General features: G+C 50.2%; 1 protein-coding gene across 1 annotated transcript in view; it reads right to left on the bottom strand.

The window, feature by feature from the left end:
• Nucleotides 1-15115, bottom strand: part of LOC116977423 (vitellogenin-like) — a 69176-nt gene that overhangs the window by 30055 nt on the left and 24006 nt on the right. Inside the window, exons 14-22 of the mRNA XM_033027850.1 lie at nt 14740-14837; nt 12943-13067; nt 10796-10897; nt 8937-9056; nt 8023-8212; nt 5634-5718; nt 4436-4621; nt 1751-1883; nt 317-536 (exon numbers count right to left, since the gene is read on the bottom strand). Coding sequence (XP_032883741.1) covers nt 317-536; nt 1751-1883; nt 4436-4621; nt 5634-5718; nt 8023-8212; nt 8937-9056; nt 10796-10897; nt 12943-13067; nt 14740-14837 — 1259 coding nt within the window. The remainder of the gene's footprint in view (nt 1-316; nt 537-1750; nt 1884-4435; nt 4622-5633; nt 5719-8022; nt 8213-8936; nt 9057-10795; nt 10898-12942; nt 13068-14739; nt 14838-15115) is intronic.

Raw genomic sequence — 15115 nt, forward strand, 5'->3', positions numbered from 1 at the left:
GCCTGTTTCCACACTGTATCACTCTATGATTATAGCTGGGACATTGTTGGCTAGTATGGGCATGTTGGGCTGAAGGGCCTGTTTCCGTGCTGTATCACTCTATGATTATAGCTGGGACATTGTTGGCTAGTATGGGCATGTTGGGCTGAAGGGCCTGTTTCCGTGCTGTATTACTCTATGATTATAGCTGGGACATTGTTGGCTAGTGTGGCCAAGTTGGGCTGAAGGGCCTGTTTCCGTGCTGTATTACTCTATGACTAAACCTCCCAGCGCTGCCCACTGTCCAAGGAAGGAAAGGTATTTGTGAAGGAATGACCTGGTTTGACGAGCAGCCTGGCGGCGTGGGTTCCCAGCAGCCTGTAGAGAGGGCTGTGTCGGACATACAGGGCGTTTGCAACCTTGGTGCCCAGACACATCTCCAGGCCAAAGGTGGTCATGCTGACGCACGATGTCAGGTGGCTGGGCTTTGGAGCCGGACGCTGGGCTTTGTCCAAACACTCTGCTCCGTCCATTCCCAATGTAGAATAAATGTCCGCCTGCAGAGGAACAAGAGCAAAGTGTTCAAATTGAAATTAAATTAAAATGTCTTTATTTATATAGCACATTTTTAGTCAACTTGCATTGACCCCAAAGTGCTTCACATAGTTACATTCACACACACAGGCAAAGGTGGGTGAAGTGCCTTGCCCAAGGACACAACGACAGTATGCACTCCAAGCGGGATTCGAACCAGCTACCTTCCGGTTGCCAGCCGAATGCTTAGCCCATTGTGCCATCTGTCGTCCCATTCAACAATGTGGCCACAATCTACACTCAGCTTTCACACGAGTTACAGTGAAACTCCAGCAAGCCACACGCCAACCCACACACAAACCTTCACTTAGAAACACGATCAGAATTAAAGGACCCTGCCCACCCCACCAACCCTGCCCACCCGACCAACCCTGCCCACCCCACCAACCCTGCCCACCCCACCAACCCTGACCACTCGCACATGGTGAACTGCTTGGATAGAGTGGATGTGGGGGAGAGGATGTTTCCACTGGTGGGAGAGTCCAGGACTAGAGGTCGCAGTCTCAGAATTAAAGGACGTTCCTTTAGGAAGGAGATGAGGAGGACTTTCTTTAGTCAGAGGGTGGTGAATCTGTGGAATTCTTTGCCACAAAAGGCTGTGGAGGCCAAAGTCAGTGGATATTTTTATGGCAGAGATAGATAAATTCTTGATTTGTACGGGTGTCAGAGGTTATAGGGAGAAGGAAGGAGAATGGCCCCTGGTTCTGAACTCCCCCAATATCGGGAACATGTTTCCTGCCTCTAGCGTGTCCAAACCCTTAATAATCTTATATGTTTCAATGAGATACCCTCTCATCCTTCTAAACTCCAGAGTGTACAAGGATGGGAATGTCAAAGACTAGCTGGAAAGTAAGCGGGGGAAAGTTTAAAGGAGATGTGCGGGGCAGTTTAATTTTACACAGAGGGTGGTGGGTGCCTGGAACGCGCTGCCAGGGGTGATGGAGGAGGCAGATATACGATAGTGGTGTTTAAGGGGCTTTTAGACAGGCACGTGGATATACAGGGATGTGGATTATGTGTTGGCAGAGGAGGTTAATGTTGGCATGTTGGGCACAGACATTGTGGACCGAAGGGCCTGTTCCCATGCTGCACTGTTCAGTGTTCCATGTTTGTAACATACGGCAACATCACTAGATGACCCTTTAAGTATTGTTAGATAAATGTAAAGCAAACTCACTTCGCTCCGAGCCTCTTGTGAAGACTTGAACTTCTGATGTACAATGTTGGCCTCCTTAACTCCGGGCAAGATGGGCGACACTTTCACTGGCACCAAATTCTCAATGCTTCTTGAAACAGCAAACACCTCAGATCTGCAGGGACAACGTTGTCAATAAGTCCTCGCAGAGTGATGTGTGTACAGAAGACTGCGTCACTCTCCTGGCCTTTGTTGGCCCTTTGCAAGATCTCCTCACCTAACACCCCCCCCGCCCCAACAGCCAGCATTGCCCCAACCTATAGAGCAGCTAGAATCCAAGTTCACTTTGGTTCAGAGATACAGCACGGAAACAGGCCCTTCGGCCCATCGAGTCTGTGCCAACCAGCGATCCCCGCACATCAACACTATCCTACACACACTAGGGACAATTTACAATTTACACTTACACCAAGCCAACTAACCTAGAAATCCTGTACGTCTTTGGAGTGTGGGAGGAAACCGAAGACCTCAGAGAAAAGCCACGCAGGTCACGGGGAGAACGTGCAAACTCCGTGCAGACAGCACCCGTAGTCGGGATGGAACCCGGGTCTCTGGCGCTGTCAGCGCTGTAAGGCAGCAACTCTACCGCTGCACCACCGTGAATGCCCACATAGCCCCCTAAAGGTGGCAGCACAAGTAGATGTGGCTGGCCAAGCAGGTTGTATGGTACTGCCTGCCTTCATCACCAGCCGCAGTGAGTACAAGGCACAGGAAGCCATGATGAAGCCCTGCAGCAATTCAGCACGGTCCCATTTAGAGAATTGCGTGCAGTTGTGGTCGCCCTGTTACAGGAAGGATGCGTTGGAGAGCGTGCAGTGGAGGTTCACCAGAACGCTGCGTGGATTAGAGTGTTGCAGCTGTAGAGAGAGGATGGATAGAGATGATCGTGGTGTTGAAGATGCTTCTGGATGTGTCAGGGACCGGAGGCTGATGGAAGATGTGCGGCCAGAAGAGGTCAGTTAAGTTAGGCATCGTGTTCAGCAGATTGTGGGCCCGAAGAGCCAGTTCTTGTGCTGTACTGTTCTGCTGTGCCTCACAGCACCAGAGACCCAGGTTCAATCCCAACCTCGGTTGTTGTCTGTGTGGAGTTTGCACGTTCTCCATGTGACCGCGTGGGTTTCCTCTGGGTGCTCTGGTTTCCACCCACATCACTAAGATGCACAAGACAGTGTGTTCATTGGCCACTAGGGTGGTGGTGAGTGCTAGAATGTGGGGCAGGTGGTGGCAAGATCAGATTCATAGAATCATACATCATGGAAACAGGCCCTTCAGCCAAATTTCTCCAAGCTGACGAAATGCCCCATCTAAGCGCGTCCCATTTGCCTGCGTTTGGCCCATTTCCCTGCAAGCATTTACTACCCACATACCTGTCCAAAGGTCTTTATGGGGAATGATAGAACAGGAACCTGAGGGGCAACATTTACACACAGTAGGTGTATGGAACAAGCTGCCAGAGGAGGTTGTTGAGGCTGGGACATGTTGGACATGGATAGGAAAGGTGTAGAGGGATATGGCCCAAATGTGGGCAGATGGGACTAATTTGGAAGATGCAACTTGGTCGGCATGGACATGTGGGCTGAAGGGCCTGTTTCCGCACTGTGTGACTATCACTGAACAGGCAGTTTGATGGTGAATAGACAGCGTAGATGCAAGAAGCCACCATAATTCAAACCTTAAAAACTAAGAACTGCAGATGCTGGTTTACACAAAAGGACACAGAGTGCTGGAGTAACTCAGCGGGTCAGGCAGCATCTGTGGGGAACATGGATAGGTGACGTTTCACAGAGTGCTGGAGTAACTCAGCGGGTCAGGCAGCATCTACTCAGCGGGTCAGGCCCAATGGCCTACTCCTCCACCTATTTTTGATAAACCCCCTCAAGCAGCGGCGTTGATGTGCCCCCACTGCTCGCGTGTGTGTGTGTGTGCGTGGCTTGATCATCAATCTCGTGGGTAGTGTCGCCAACTTTCTCGCTCCCAAATCAGGGAGAAAAGGTCAAAATACGGGACAAATTCCCCACGGCAATTCGTTGAGCGACTGGGCCGTGGCTGGGTGAATGATGAGTTGGCCCCGGGTGCTGGACTGCACACAAAGCCCAGCCGGCGGGCCAGCTGAGGAGTTTTGGCCCGGGGGCCGCGCAACGTCGCGCGCAAAGTCCGGCGCCCCGTCCAACTCATGAACCGATGATCGGCCGTGAGAAGGAGGGGTGGTGGTGGTGTCGGCGGTAAGCGAAGGTCCGAAGGTCGGACAGCTGGCCGGGCTGCCGACCGACCGACGGGGCCACGGGCGAGGTGCTGCTGCTGCTGCTGCTGCTGCACTCCATGGGCTGCACTACGTCGGGACGGGTGAGGCGGGGCCGGATGCGGCGCTCCGACCCGACAGTCCCCTCGACCCGAGTAGTAGCGGTCAAATACGGGACAAGGGCGGTCCCGTACGGGGCAAACTGATTTAGCCCAAAATACAGGATGTCCCGGCTAATACGGGACAGTCGGCAACACTAGTCGCGGGCCATACTGGGTCCCACAAGACAAGACACTGGACAACCAGGCTATGGTCATCCCTGATGGGCCTCCAGCACTGTGTTACTCCAGCACATTATATCCTATCATTGAAGCTTCCCCCGACTTCCCAGAGAGATGGAGAAACACAGGGAAGATGGCAGTCAGTACTTCAGGGTGATGATCTGCTTCTCCTGCTGTACGGGCAGGCTGTCCATCCGCAGACTTCCCTCCTTGACATTCATCTTCACCGATACATCCAGCGGCAGGGCAGAGTGCATTTTCGCGGTGAGCTCCAGACCGGACTGCAGGAAGGGAGTGTTTATTCCCAGCACGGCCTTGCTGTGAATGGCCACACTGTGGGGGAGAACAGGGACAAGAGGAAATTAGACAGGAGACCGGCATCAAGGCACTGAAACCATCATAAACCAACCTCCCTTCCATCGCCTCCATCTACACCTCACGCTGCCTCGGCAAGGCCAGCAGCATCATCAAGGACCAGTCTCACCCCGGTCACTCCCTCTTCTCCCCTCTCCCATCGGGCAAGAGGTACAGAAGTGTGAAAACGAACGCACACCTCCAGATTCAGGGACAGTTTCTTCCCGGCTGTTATCAGGCAACTGAACCGTCCTCTCACCAACTAGAGAGTGGTCCTGAACTACTATCTACCTCATTGGTGACACTTGGACTATACTGGACTTTATCTTGCACTAAACATTATTCCCTTTATCCTGTATCTGTACACTGTGGACGGCTCGATTTTAATCATCTATAGTCTTTCCGCTGACCTGATAGCACGCAACAAAAAGGCTTTTTACCATACCTTGCTACACGTGACAATAAACTAAACTAATTTCATAAGACCTAGGAGCAGAGTTAGGCCATTCGGCCCATCTAGTTCCCACCATTCAATCATGGCTGATCTTTCTCTCTCAACTCCATTCTCTTGCCTTCTCCCCATAACCCCTGACACCCGTACTAATCAAGAATCTATCTATCCCTGCCTTAAAAATATCCACTGACTTGGCCTCCACAACTGAAATTAATTCATTAGGGATAGGAGTAGTGTTAGGCCATTCAGCCCATCAAGCCTACTCTGCCATTCAATCATGGCTGATCTATCTCTCTCTCTCTCTGAACACCATTCTCCTGCCTTCTCCCCATAACCGTACAGATTCAATGGATATGGGGAGAAAACAGGAACGGGGGTACTGATTTTGGATGATCAGCCATGATCACATTGAATGGCCGAATGGCATATTGCTGCATCTATGTTTCTATAACCTCTGACACCTTTACAAGGATAAAGAATTCCATTCTTTGGCACACACACAAGTGTCCTTGTGAAGACTCGTTGAGGTGCACGTACCTCAGGTTAATCTGCGTCTTCAGTTCAATGTCGGCATTGAGCAACTGGGTCAACGATGAGGTGGACGCCGGGATCTTGGCTTCAACTGTTAGAGACAGAGAGTGGCGTCAGTCACAACGGCTGCCCTCTGGTGGCATGCTTCTTCAGTAGAAATCACACAACTTTATAAAAATAGGGAGTGTGGGAGCAAACCGAAGATCACCTATCCATGTTCTCCACAGATGCTGCCTGACCCGCTGAGTTACTCCAGCACTCTGTGAAACGTCACCTATCCATGTTCCCCACAGATGCTGCCTGACCCGCTGAGTTACTCCAGCACTCTGTGTTGTTTTGTGTACTATATTCCACTCGTTGGTATTTTTCTCTCGGCACTGCTTGCTGTGTAAGGCTGATCGTACTCATGTTTAGTATGATCTGCCCTGTCTGGATAGCATGCATACAGTATTTATTCACTGTATCTCAGTCCATGTGACAATAACAACCCACCTATTAAATCCCCTGCTTAGTCAGTATCGCTGCTCCTTGTTAGGGCGTCACGGTGGTACAGCGGGTAGAGCTGCTGCCTCACAATACCAGAGACCCGGGTTCCATCCTGACTACGGGTGCTGTCTGTACGGAGTTTGCACGTTCTCCCCGTGACCTGCATGGATTTTCTCAGAGATCTCTGGTTTCCTCCCACACTCCAAACACGTGCAGGTTCATAGGCTAATTAGCCTGGTATAAATATAAATTGTCCCCAGTGTGTGTAGGAAAGTGTTAGTGGTTGGGGATCGCTGGTCGGCACGGACTCGGTGGGCCGAAGGGCCTCGTTTCTTCGCTGTGTCTCTTGATCGATTGGCCAGGTGAGCGGAGGAATGGTTGATGGAATTTAATGCAGAGAAGTGTGAGGTGTTGCATTTTGGGACGTCGAACAAGGGCAGGACCTACACAGTGAATGGTCGGCCTCTGGGTAGTGTTGTAGAGCAAAGGGATCTAGTAGTACAGGTGCATGGTTCCATGAAGGTCGAGTCGCAGGTAGATAAGGTGGTCAAAAAGGCTTTTGGCACTTTATAACCATATAACAATTACAGCACGGAAACAGGCCATCTCGACCCTTCTAGTCCGTGCCGAACACGTATTCTCCCCTAGTCCCATATACCTGCGCTCAGACCATAACCCTCCATTCCTTTCCCGTCCATATAACTATCCAATTTATTTTTAAATGATAAAAACGAACCTGCCTCCACCACCTTCCCTGGAAGCTCATTCCACACCGTCACCACTCTCTGAGTAAAGAAGTTCCCCCTCATGTTACCCCTAAACTTCTGTCCCTTAATTCTCAAGTCATGTCCCCTTATTTGAATCTTCCCTACTCTCAGTGGGAAAAGCTTATCAACGTCAACTCTGTCTATCCCTCTCATCATTTTAAAGACCTCTATCAAGTCCCCCCTTAACCTTCTGCGCTCCAAAGAATAAAGCCCTAACTTGTTCAACCTCTCTCTGTAACTTAGTTGCTGAAACCCAGGCAACATTCTAGTAAATCTCCTCTGTACACTCTCTATTTTGTTGACATCCTTCCTATAATTAGGCGACCAAAATTGTACCCCATACTCCAGAATTGGCCTCACCAATGCCTTGTACAATTTTAACATTACATCCCAACTTCTGTACTCAATGCTCTGATTTATAAAGGCCAGCACACCAAAAGCTTTCTTTGGCCTTCATCAGTCAGAGTATTGAGTATAGAAATTGGGAGGTCATGTTGCAGTTGTATAAGACGTTGGTGAGACCGCATTTAGAATATTGTGTTCGGTTCTGGGCACCATGTTATAGGAAAGATGTTGTCAAGCTTGAAAGAGTTCAGAGAAGATTTACGAGGATGTTGCCAGGACTAGAGGGTGTGAGCTACAGGGAGAGGTTGAGTAGGCTGGGTCTCTATTCCATGGAGCGCAGGAGGATGAGGGGAGATCTTATAGAGGTGTACAAAATCATGAGAGGAATAGATCGGGTAGATGCACAGAGTCTCTTGCCCTGAGTAGTGGAATCGAGGACCAGAGGACATAGGTTCAAGGTGAAGGGGAAAAGATTTAATAGGAATCTGAGGGGTAACTTTTTCACACATAGGGTGGTGGGTGTATGGAACGAGCTGCCAGAGGAGGTAGTTGAGGCTGGGACTATCCAATTGTTTACGAAACAGTTAGACAGGTACATGGATAGGACAGGTTTGGAGGGATATGGACCAAGCGCAGGCAGGTGGGACTAGTGTAGCTGGGACATGTTGGCTAGTATGGGCAAGTTGGGCCGAAGGGCCTGTTTCCACACTGTATCACTCTGTGACTATAAAAAAACTAAACGACCTCCTGCGATCTCATTGAGTTCCTCCATTGCTCGGTGACTGTTTGGAACGTACCGTTGACGTCGGCCTTGGCCACGGCCGCTGAGACCAGGGTGAGTTCGGTGGACATGCCCACGCACGTCGGCACAAAGCGACGCAGCTCCATCGCCACCAGCGCCGCGCCCGGGCGCAGTTCCAGCGGCTTCCTCAGCCGCTCCAAGACTTTCCTCAGCATTCCCCGTTTCCCATCCATCCCGCTGAGTGACTGCCAAGGAGAATTACAACAGATCATTGGTTCTAGACGCAGAATTAGGCCATTCGGCCCATCACGTCTACTCCGCCACTCAATCATGGCTGGTCTATCTCTCCCTCCGAAACCCATTCTCCTGCCTTCTCCCCACAATAGATCGGGTAGAACGTCCTTTTATTCTGAGGCTGTGAACACATCAGGCAACTGAACCATCCTACCACCACCAGACATCTCCAATTTCAGGTAGTCCCTGCTTTCTCCCTCCTTCCCCTCCCCTTCCCAGCTCTCCCACAGCCCACTGTCTCCGCCTCTTCCTTTTCCTCTTCTTCCCCCCCCCCCACCTCCTCACATCAGTCTGAAAAAGAGTCTCGACCCGAAACGTCACCTATTCCTTTGCTCCATAGATGCTGCCTCACCCACTGAGTTTCTCCAGCATTTTTGTCCACCTTTGATTTTTCCAGCAACTGCAATTCCTTCTTAAACACACCACAACCAGAGAGCGGTTCTGAACTGATATCTACCTCATTGGTGACCCTCGGACTATCTTTGATCAGACTTTACTGGCTTTACCTTGCACTAAACGTTATTCCCTTATCATGTATCTGTACACTGTAAACGGCTCGATTGTAATCATGTATTGTATTTCCGCTGACAGGATAGCACGCAACAAAAGCTTTTCACCGTACCTCAATACACGTGACAATAAACTCAACTGAAACATGCCAGAGATTGCACTTACTTGGAGAGCTTTGTGAATATAATCCCTCCTGAAGTCAACAAAACCGATCTCCTGGTTAAACATCTTGAAGTAAACCGATGCCAGAGGAACTGTTTGTGCAGCTGGTTTCAGATCAGGAAACTGTGGAAAGAAAGAAGAGGCTTCACGTGAATGCACATCGGAGCAGTTCACCAGCGGGTAGAGCTGCTGCCTCACAGCGCCACAGACCCGGGTTCCATCCTGACTAACGGGTGCTGTCTGTACGGAGTTTGTACGTTCTCCCTGTGACCCGCGTGGGTTTTCTCCGGGCGCTCCGGTTTCCTCCCACACTCCAAAGACGTGCAGGTTTGGAGGTGAATAATGGGCCTGTCCCACATGGTGATTTTTTTGGCGACTGCCAGACGTATCAGGTCACTGAAGATGTTGCAGTGTGATGCGGCGTGAGGCGGCGTGGTGACGTATCGACGCGCGGTGTTTTTACAAGTGTCGCAACATTTTTTAGGTCCCCGCCGGATTTTGAAATGTTCAAAATCTTTCGGCAACACTGAAATGACGCCGGCAGTCGCCGGGAAAAATTGCCAAGTGGGACAGGCCCTTTAGGCATCCGTAAATTGGCCCTAGCATGTGTAGGGTTGATCTAGTGTGCGGGGTGATCGCTGGTTCCTGCGGGCTCGTTGGCCCGAAGGACCTGTGTTCACGCTGTATTTCTAAACTGAACTATGCGGTGCGGGTTCGAAGGGCCAAATGGCCTCCTCCTGCACCTATCTTCTATGTTAAACTAGCTGCAGCGATTTCAAACACATAGAGCTGGAGGAACTGGCGAGGATCAAACCCCGGTCTCGGGCGCTATGAGGCAGCAGTTCTACCCGCTGCGCCACTGTGCCGCCCCCATACATAGACAATAGACAATAGGTGCAGGAGTAGGCCATTGGGCCCTTCGAGCCAGCAGTGCCATTCAATGTGATCATGGCTGATCATCCCCAATCAGTACCCCGTTCCTGCCTTCTCCCCATATCCCCTGACTCCGCTATTTTTAAGAGCCCTATCTAGCTCTCTCTTGAAAGTATCCAGAGAACCTGCCTCCACCGCCCACTGAGGCAGAGAATTCCACACTCACCACTCTCTGTGAGTAAAAGTGTTTCCTCGTCTCCGTTCTAAATGGCTTACTCCTTATTCTTAAACTGTGGCCCCTGGTGCTGGACTCCCCCAACATCGGGAACATGTTTCCTGCCTCTAGCGTGTCCAAACCCTTAATAATCTACTGACCAGGAGGACAGGCAGACCACAGCGAATGGCCTCATCCAGCTCCAATATTCTTCCCCTCTTCTCATAGAAGTGACCACGCTCCTCTCACCAGCGAGAGAACGGTTCTGACCTCCCATCCACCTCACTGCGCACCTTAGAACTAACTTTGCACTAAACGTTGTGGCCTTTTATCCTTTACCTGAGCACGGCTGGATGGAAATCATGCGTTGTCTTTCCGCTGACTGGATAGCACGCAACGGAAGAGCTTTCCACTGTACCTCGCTATACGTGACAACAATAAGCTAAACTGAAGGTACTTGCAAAACGCTGGAGGAACTCAGCGGGTGAGGCAGCATCTCTGGAGGGAAGGAATGGGCGACGTTTTTCAGGTCGAGACCCTTCTTCAGACTGATGTCAGGGGAGGGGGCGGGACCCGAAAAACGTCGCCCAGTTCTTCTCGCCAGGAATGCTGCCTCACCCTCTGAGTTACTCCACATTTTGCGTCTACCTTTGATTTTACCAGCATCTGCAGTTCCTTTTCGCACACAAACTAAACTGCACTGCACTAAACTAATCTAGGAACGTTTAACTCCAAATCCCCGCTCCAACATACGTGCACTGGCAACGGGTCTGACCTTGTTTAAGATGCGTTGAATCTGCTTCAGGTCTGGAACCCCACTGAAACGCTCGCGACTTTTTGTAATCACTTCCTGGAGACCTTCCATTCGTAAACCCACCTGGAGGGGAAACAGACAGGGGGACAAGGTTGAGGGGGGAGACCTCATCGAAACTTCACCGAATAGTGAAAGACTTGGATAGAGTGGATGTGGAGAGGATGTTTCCACTAGTGGGAGAGTCCACTAGTGAGAGACCAGAGGGCACAGCCTCAGAATTAAAGGACGTTCCTTTAGGAAGGAGACGAGGAGGAATTTCTTTAGTCAGAGGGTGGTGAATCTGTGGAATTCATTGCCGCAGACAGTTGTGGAGGCCAAGTCATTGGGCATTTTTAAGGTGGAGATTGACAGATACTTGATTAGTGCGGGTGTCAGGGGTTACGGGGAGAAGGCAGGAGAATGGGGTTTGGAGGGAGAGATAGATCAGCCATGATTGAATGGCGGAGTAGACTTGATGGGCCGGATGGCCTAATTCTGCTCCTATGAGCATCTTATTGTCTTAAATGAACATCTTTATCTCCAAGCGTCTGTGAACATTCAGAATTCTCCCCCTTTACGGAGAGGGTGGAGAGGCTGGTCAAGATTGAGATCAATAGAGAGGTGGGACTTTGGGGAGTCCAGTGATATGGAGATCGGGCAAGGAAGTGGAGATGTTATTGATCTCATTTACTGATGGAGTGAACTCAAAGTCTTGTGGTGGACTATAGGTGGACTTTCCCCGAGTCATTGTTGAAGCCACACTTGGAGTAATGGGGTCAGTTTAGGTCACCTGGATGTGGGAAAGATGCCAAGAGGCCACACAGAGTGCAGAGAAGATTTACAAAGATTCACCTCTACGTGTGGAATGTATGACAATACTGTTGGCGTCTATCACAAAGACATTTGGATCGGTACATGACTACGGGCCCAACGCAGGCAGGTGGGACTAGTGTAGATGGTGAATCTGGGGCAAGTTGGGCAGCAGGGCCTGTTTCTATGCCGTGTGGCTCTATAATGTTGCCAAGACTTCAGGGCCAGAGCTACAGGGAGAAGCTAGGACTCTATTCCTTGGCGTGCAGAAGGCAGAGGAGTGATCTTATAGTGTATAAAACCATGAGGGGAATAGATCGGATGGATGCACAGAGTCTTTTTCCCCCAGAGTCGGGGAATCAAGAACCAAACGCCATAGGTTTAAGATGAGAGGGGAAAAGTTGAATAGGAAGCTGAGGGGCAACTTGTTTTAGACTAGTGGCGCTGGGTGTGTGGACTGAGCTGCCAAAGGCGGTAGTGCTGGGTGGTAGGGTTGGTGAGGATGGTCAGCGCGGATATGATGGGCTGAAGGGCCTGCTCCTGTGCTGTGCGGCTCTGTGAATGCAACATACCCTTTGCTCTCCATCTCTAGCCCACACTGTGTCTGATTCACCTCCACCCCATTGTGGACCCTGGACTTTGCCCCACTGTTGTTGGTCAATGCGCAGTCTCTTGGCCAGAGTAGGGGAATGACGAACCAAAAGGTGAGAGGGGAAATGTTGAATAGGAACCCGAGGGGCACCTTTTTCCACTGGGATGGTGGTGGTGGGTGTATGGAGCGAGCTCCCAGAACAGGTGGTTGAGGTTGGGACTACGGCAACATTTATAACACATTGGCATAGGGACATAGATAGAACAAGATATGTGCCAAACGCGGGCAGGTGGGACTCGTGTAGATGGGGCATCTTGGCTGGCATGGACAAGTTGGGCCGAAGGACCGGTTTCTATGAATATGACTAAGACTTTATACATACAGGATGCTACGGGGAAGAATATAAGAGCAAGATATTATGGTCCAAGTCTACAAAACATTCGATCAAAGACTTGATCTATAAATTGAGAGGGGAAAGATGAAAGACAGTTACAGAAACACATGAATGTGCAGGGATTGGAGTGGTATAAAGCATCTTTAGATAGCTGGGATTATGGTAGATGTGGATTGGAGGGGTATAAGCCACCTTTAGACAGCAGGGGCCTGTGTAGATGGGGCATCTTGGTCAGCAGAGTGCTGCGTGATGCTGTGACTCTCTGTGACTCCCGGACACACACGCACGCACGCACACGTTGGCCAGAGTTGGTCTGAGGCTGGACCACGTTACCTCCATGAGATCAAAGACACCTCCCAACGTGTGCCCCGACACCTTGGCCGCTGCCATTGACGGGATGATGCTCCCCTCGTTGTGGATCAGGAGCACTTTCCCAGACACTCCTGTCATCAGCTTATCTAGGGCAGGGAGAGGAACAGCAAGTCAGTGACAATTAGAGTCGGCAAGCCACGTCGCCACCTCAGTCTGAAGAAGGGTGTATTTAAGAGGGAGTTAGATGTGGCCCTCGTGGCTAAAGAGATCAGGGGGTATGGAGAGAAGGCAGGTACAGGATACTGAGTTGGATGGTCAGCCATGATCATATTGAATGGCGGTGCAGGTTCGAAGGGCCGAATGGCCTACTCCTTCTATGTTTCTATGACCCGAAACGTCACCTATCCATGTTCTCCACAGATGCTGCCTGACCCGCTGAGTTACTCCAGCACTCTGTGAAACGTCACCTATCCATGTTCTCCACAGATGCTGCCTGACCCGCTGAGTTACTCCAGCACTCTGTGTCTATCTTCACCAGAATGCTGCCTGCATTCGGGGGCATTGGCTATGGGGAGAGTTAGACAGACTTCCACTGTTTTCTCTGCAATGTGCGGAGACCTGATAGAGGTAACCCTTCTCATTCCTCTTATAAAATGCACATCTTGCATTTCATGAACTCATACCTCAACTGAATTGGGTGTTTAATAAGACATCGGGCATGCTTGCCTTTATCAGCCAGAATATTGGCTCTGACAGTCAGCAAGTCATGATGCAGATATAGTACTGTGGTTAGGCTGCATTTGGAGTCTTGTGTGCAGTTCTGGACCACCAGTGGAAACACCCTCTCCACATTCACTCTACCCTGGCCCCATAGCAGAAGCGTCCACATCGCGAGGGGGCTGGAAACTGGAAGTATCCCGAGCTAATTCTGCCACCACCATCATCTATTGTAACAAGTGATGGCTCCCACTGGTTGTCGCCAGAAGCTTGCGCCCTTGTCAGGACCGGCGCTGGCAGCTAGGTCAACATTTGAAGCGAGCATTTGAACGCCACCGGCTACTGGAGTTAAGACCGTCCAGTCAACGGAAGGCTCGACGCCCCCGACCGAGGAAGAACAAAGGAAGAAACTTGAAGTTTATTTTGCCTTCCATCACAATGAGGAATGTGGAGGAGTCACTGTGGTGGATGTTTATGATAAAATGTGTTTTTGAGTGTTTGTTGCTTTTAATTGTATGACTGACCTGGCCAGTGAAATTCCTCCTATGTTGCAAAATATACTTGGCAAATAAAGTGTGATTCTGATTCTGATTCTTCTGATTCTTCTGATTCTGAAGACTCTCACCCCGGCCTTTAGTTGAAGGTTAATTCAGTTCAGTTTTTTCTCAGATGGCTGTGAACATTTTCTTTTCATTCATTCATTCATTCGTCGATTAATTTCTCTATCCATCTATCTCTATCTATCTATCTACTTATTCGTTTGTTTATTAATTATCATATGAAGCAATGAATCTTAGGTAATGAATGTTGCCTGCTCCAGGAGAACGAGGTCCTGACAATGTTTAAGAAGGAACTGCAGATGTATAAAAAATCGAAGGTAGACAAAAAATGCTGGAGAAACTCAGTGGGTGAGGCAGCAGCATCTATGGAGCGAAGGAAATAGGCGACGTTTCGGGTCGAGACACGAAACGTCGCCTATTTCCTTCGCTCCATAGATGCTGCTGCCTCACCCGCTGAGTTTCTCCAGCATTTTTGTCTACCTGAGGTCCTGACAAGGATGAGACGACAATGTGGAGGCGGCTTGGCTTGTTGGTCACTCACAGCTGAAACCATCGAGGTGTAAACTCTGACTGAAGCGGAGACCGAGCCGATCGAACCTTGCTCCCAAGAACTTCACCACCATCTTGCAGGCTGCAGCCCTGTCGATAGGAAAGGGAGGCGGGTTATTACCAGAGGGCGGCATGTTAGAGCTGCTGCCTCAAAGCGCCAGAGACCCGGGTTCCATCCCGACTACAAGTGCCCGTCTGTACAACGTTTCTACCTCCTCCCGCGTGGGTTTTCTCCGGGATCTTCCGTTTCCTCCCACACCCCAAAGACGTTCAGGTTTGTAGGTTAATTGGCTTGGTGTAAATGTAAAGATTGTAGGAAGGAACTGCAGATGCTGGTTTCAATCGAAGATGAACACAAAATGCTGGAG

The sequence above is a fragment of the Amblyraja radiata genome, chromosome 10 (assembly GCF_010909765.2).
Source record: "Amblyraja radiata isolate CabotCenter1 chromosome 10, sAmbRad1.1.pri, whole genome shotgun sequence".
NCBI lineage: Eukaryota > Metazoa > Chordata > Chondrichthyes > Rajiformes > Rajidae > Amblyraja > Amblyraja radiata.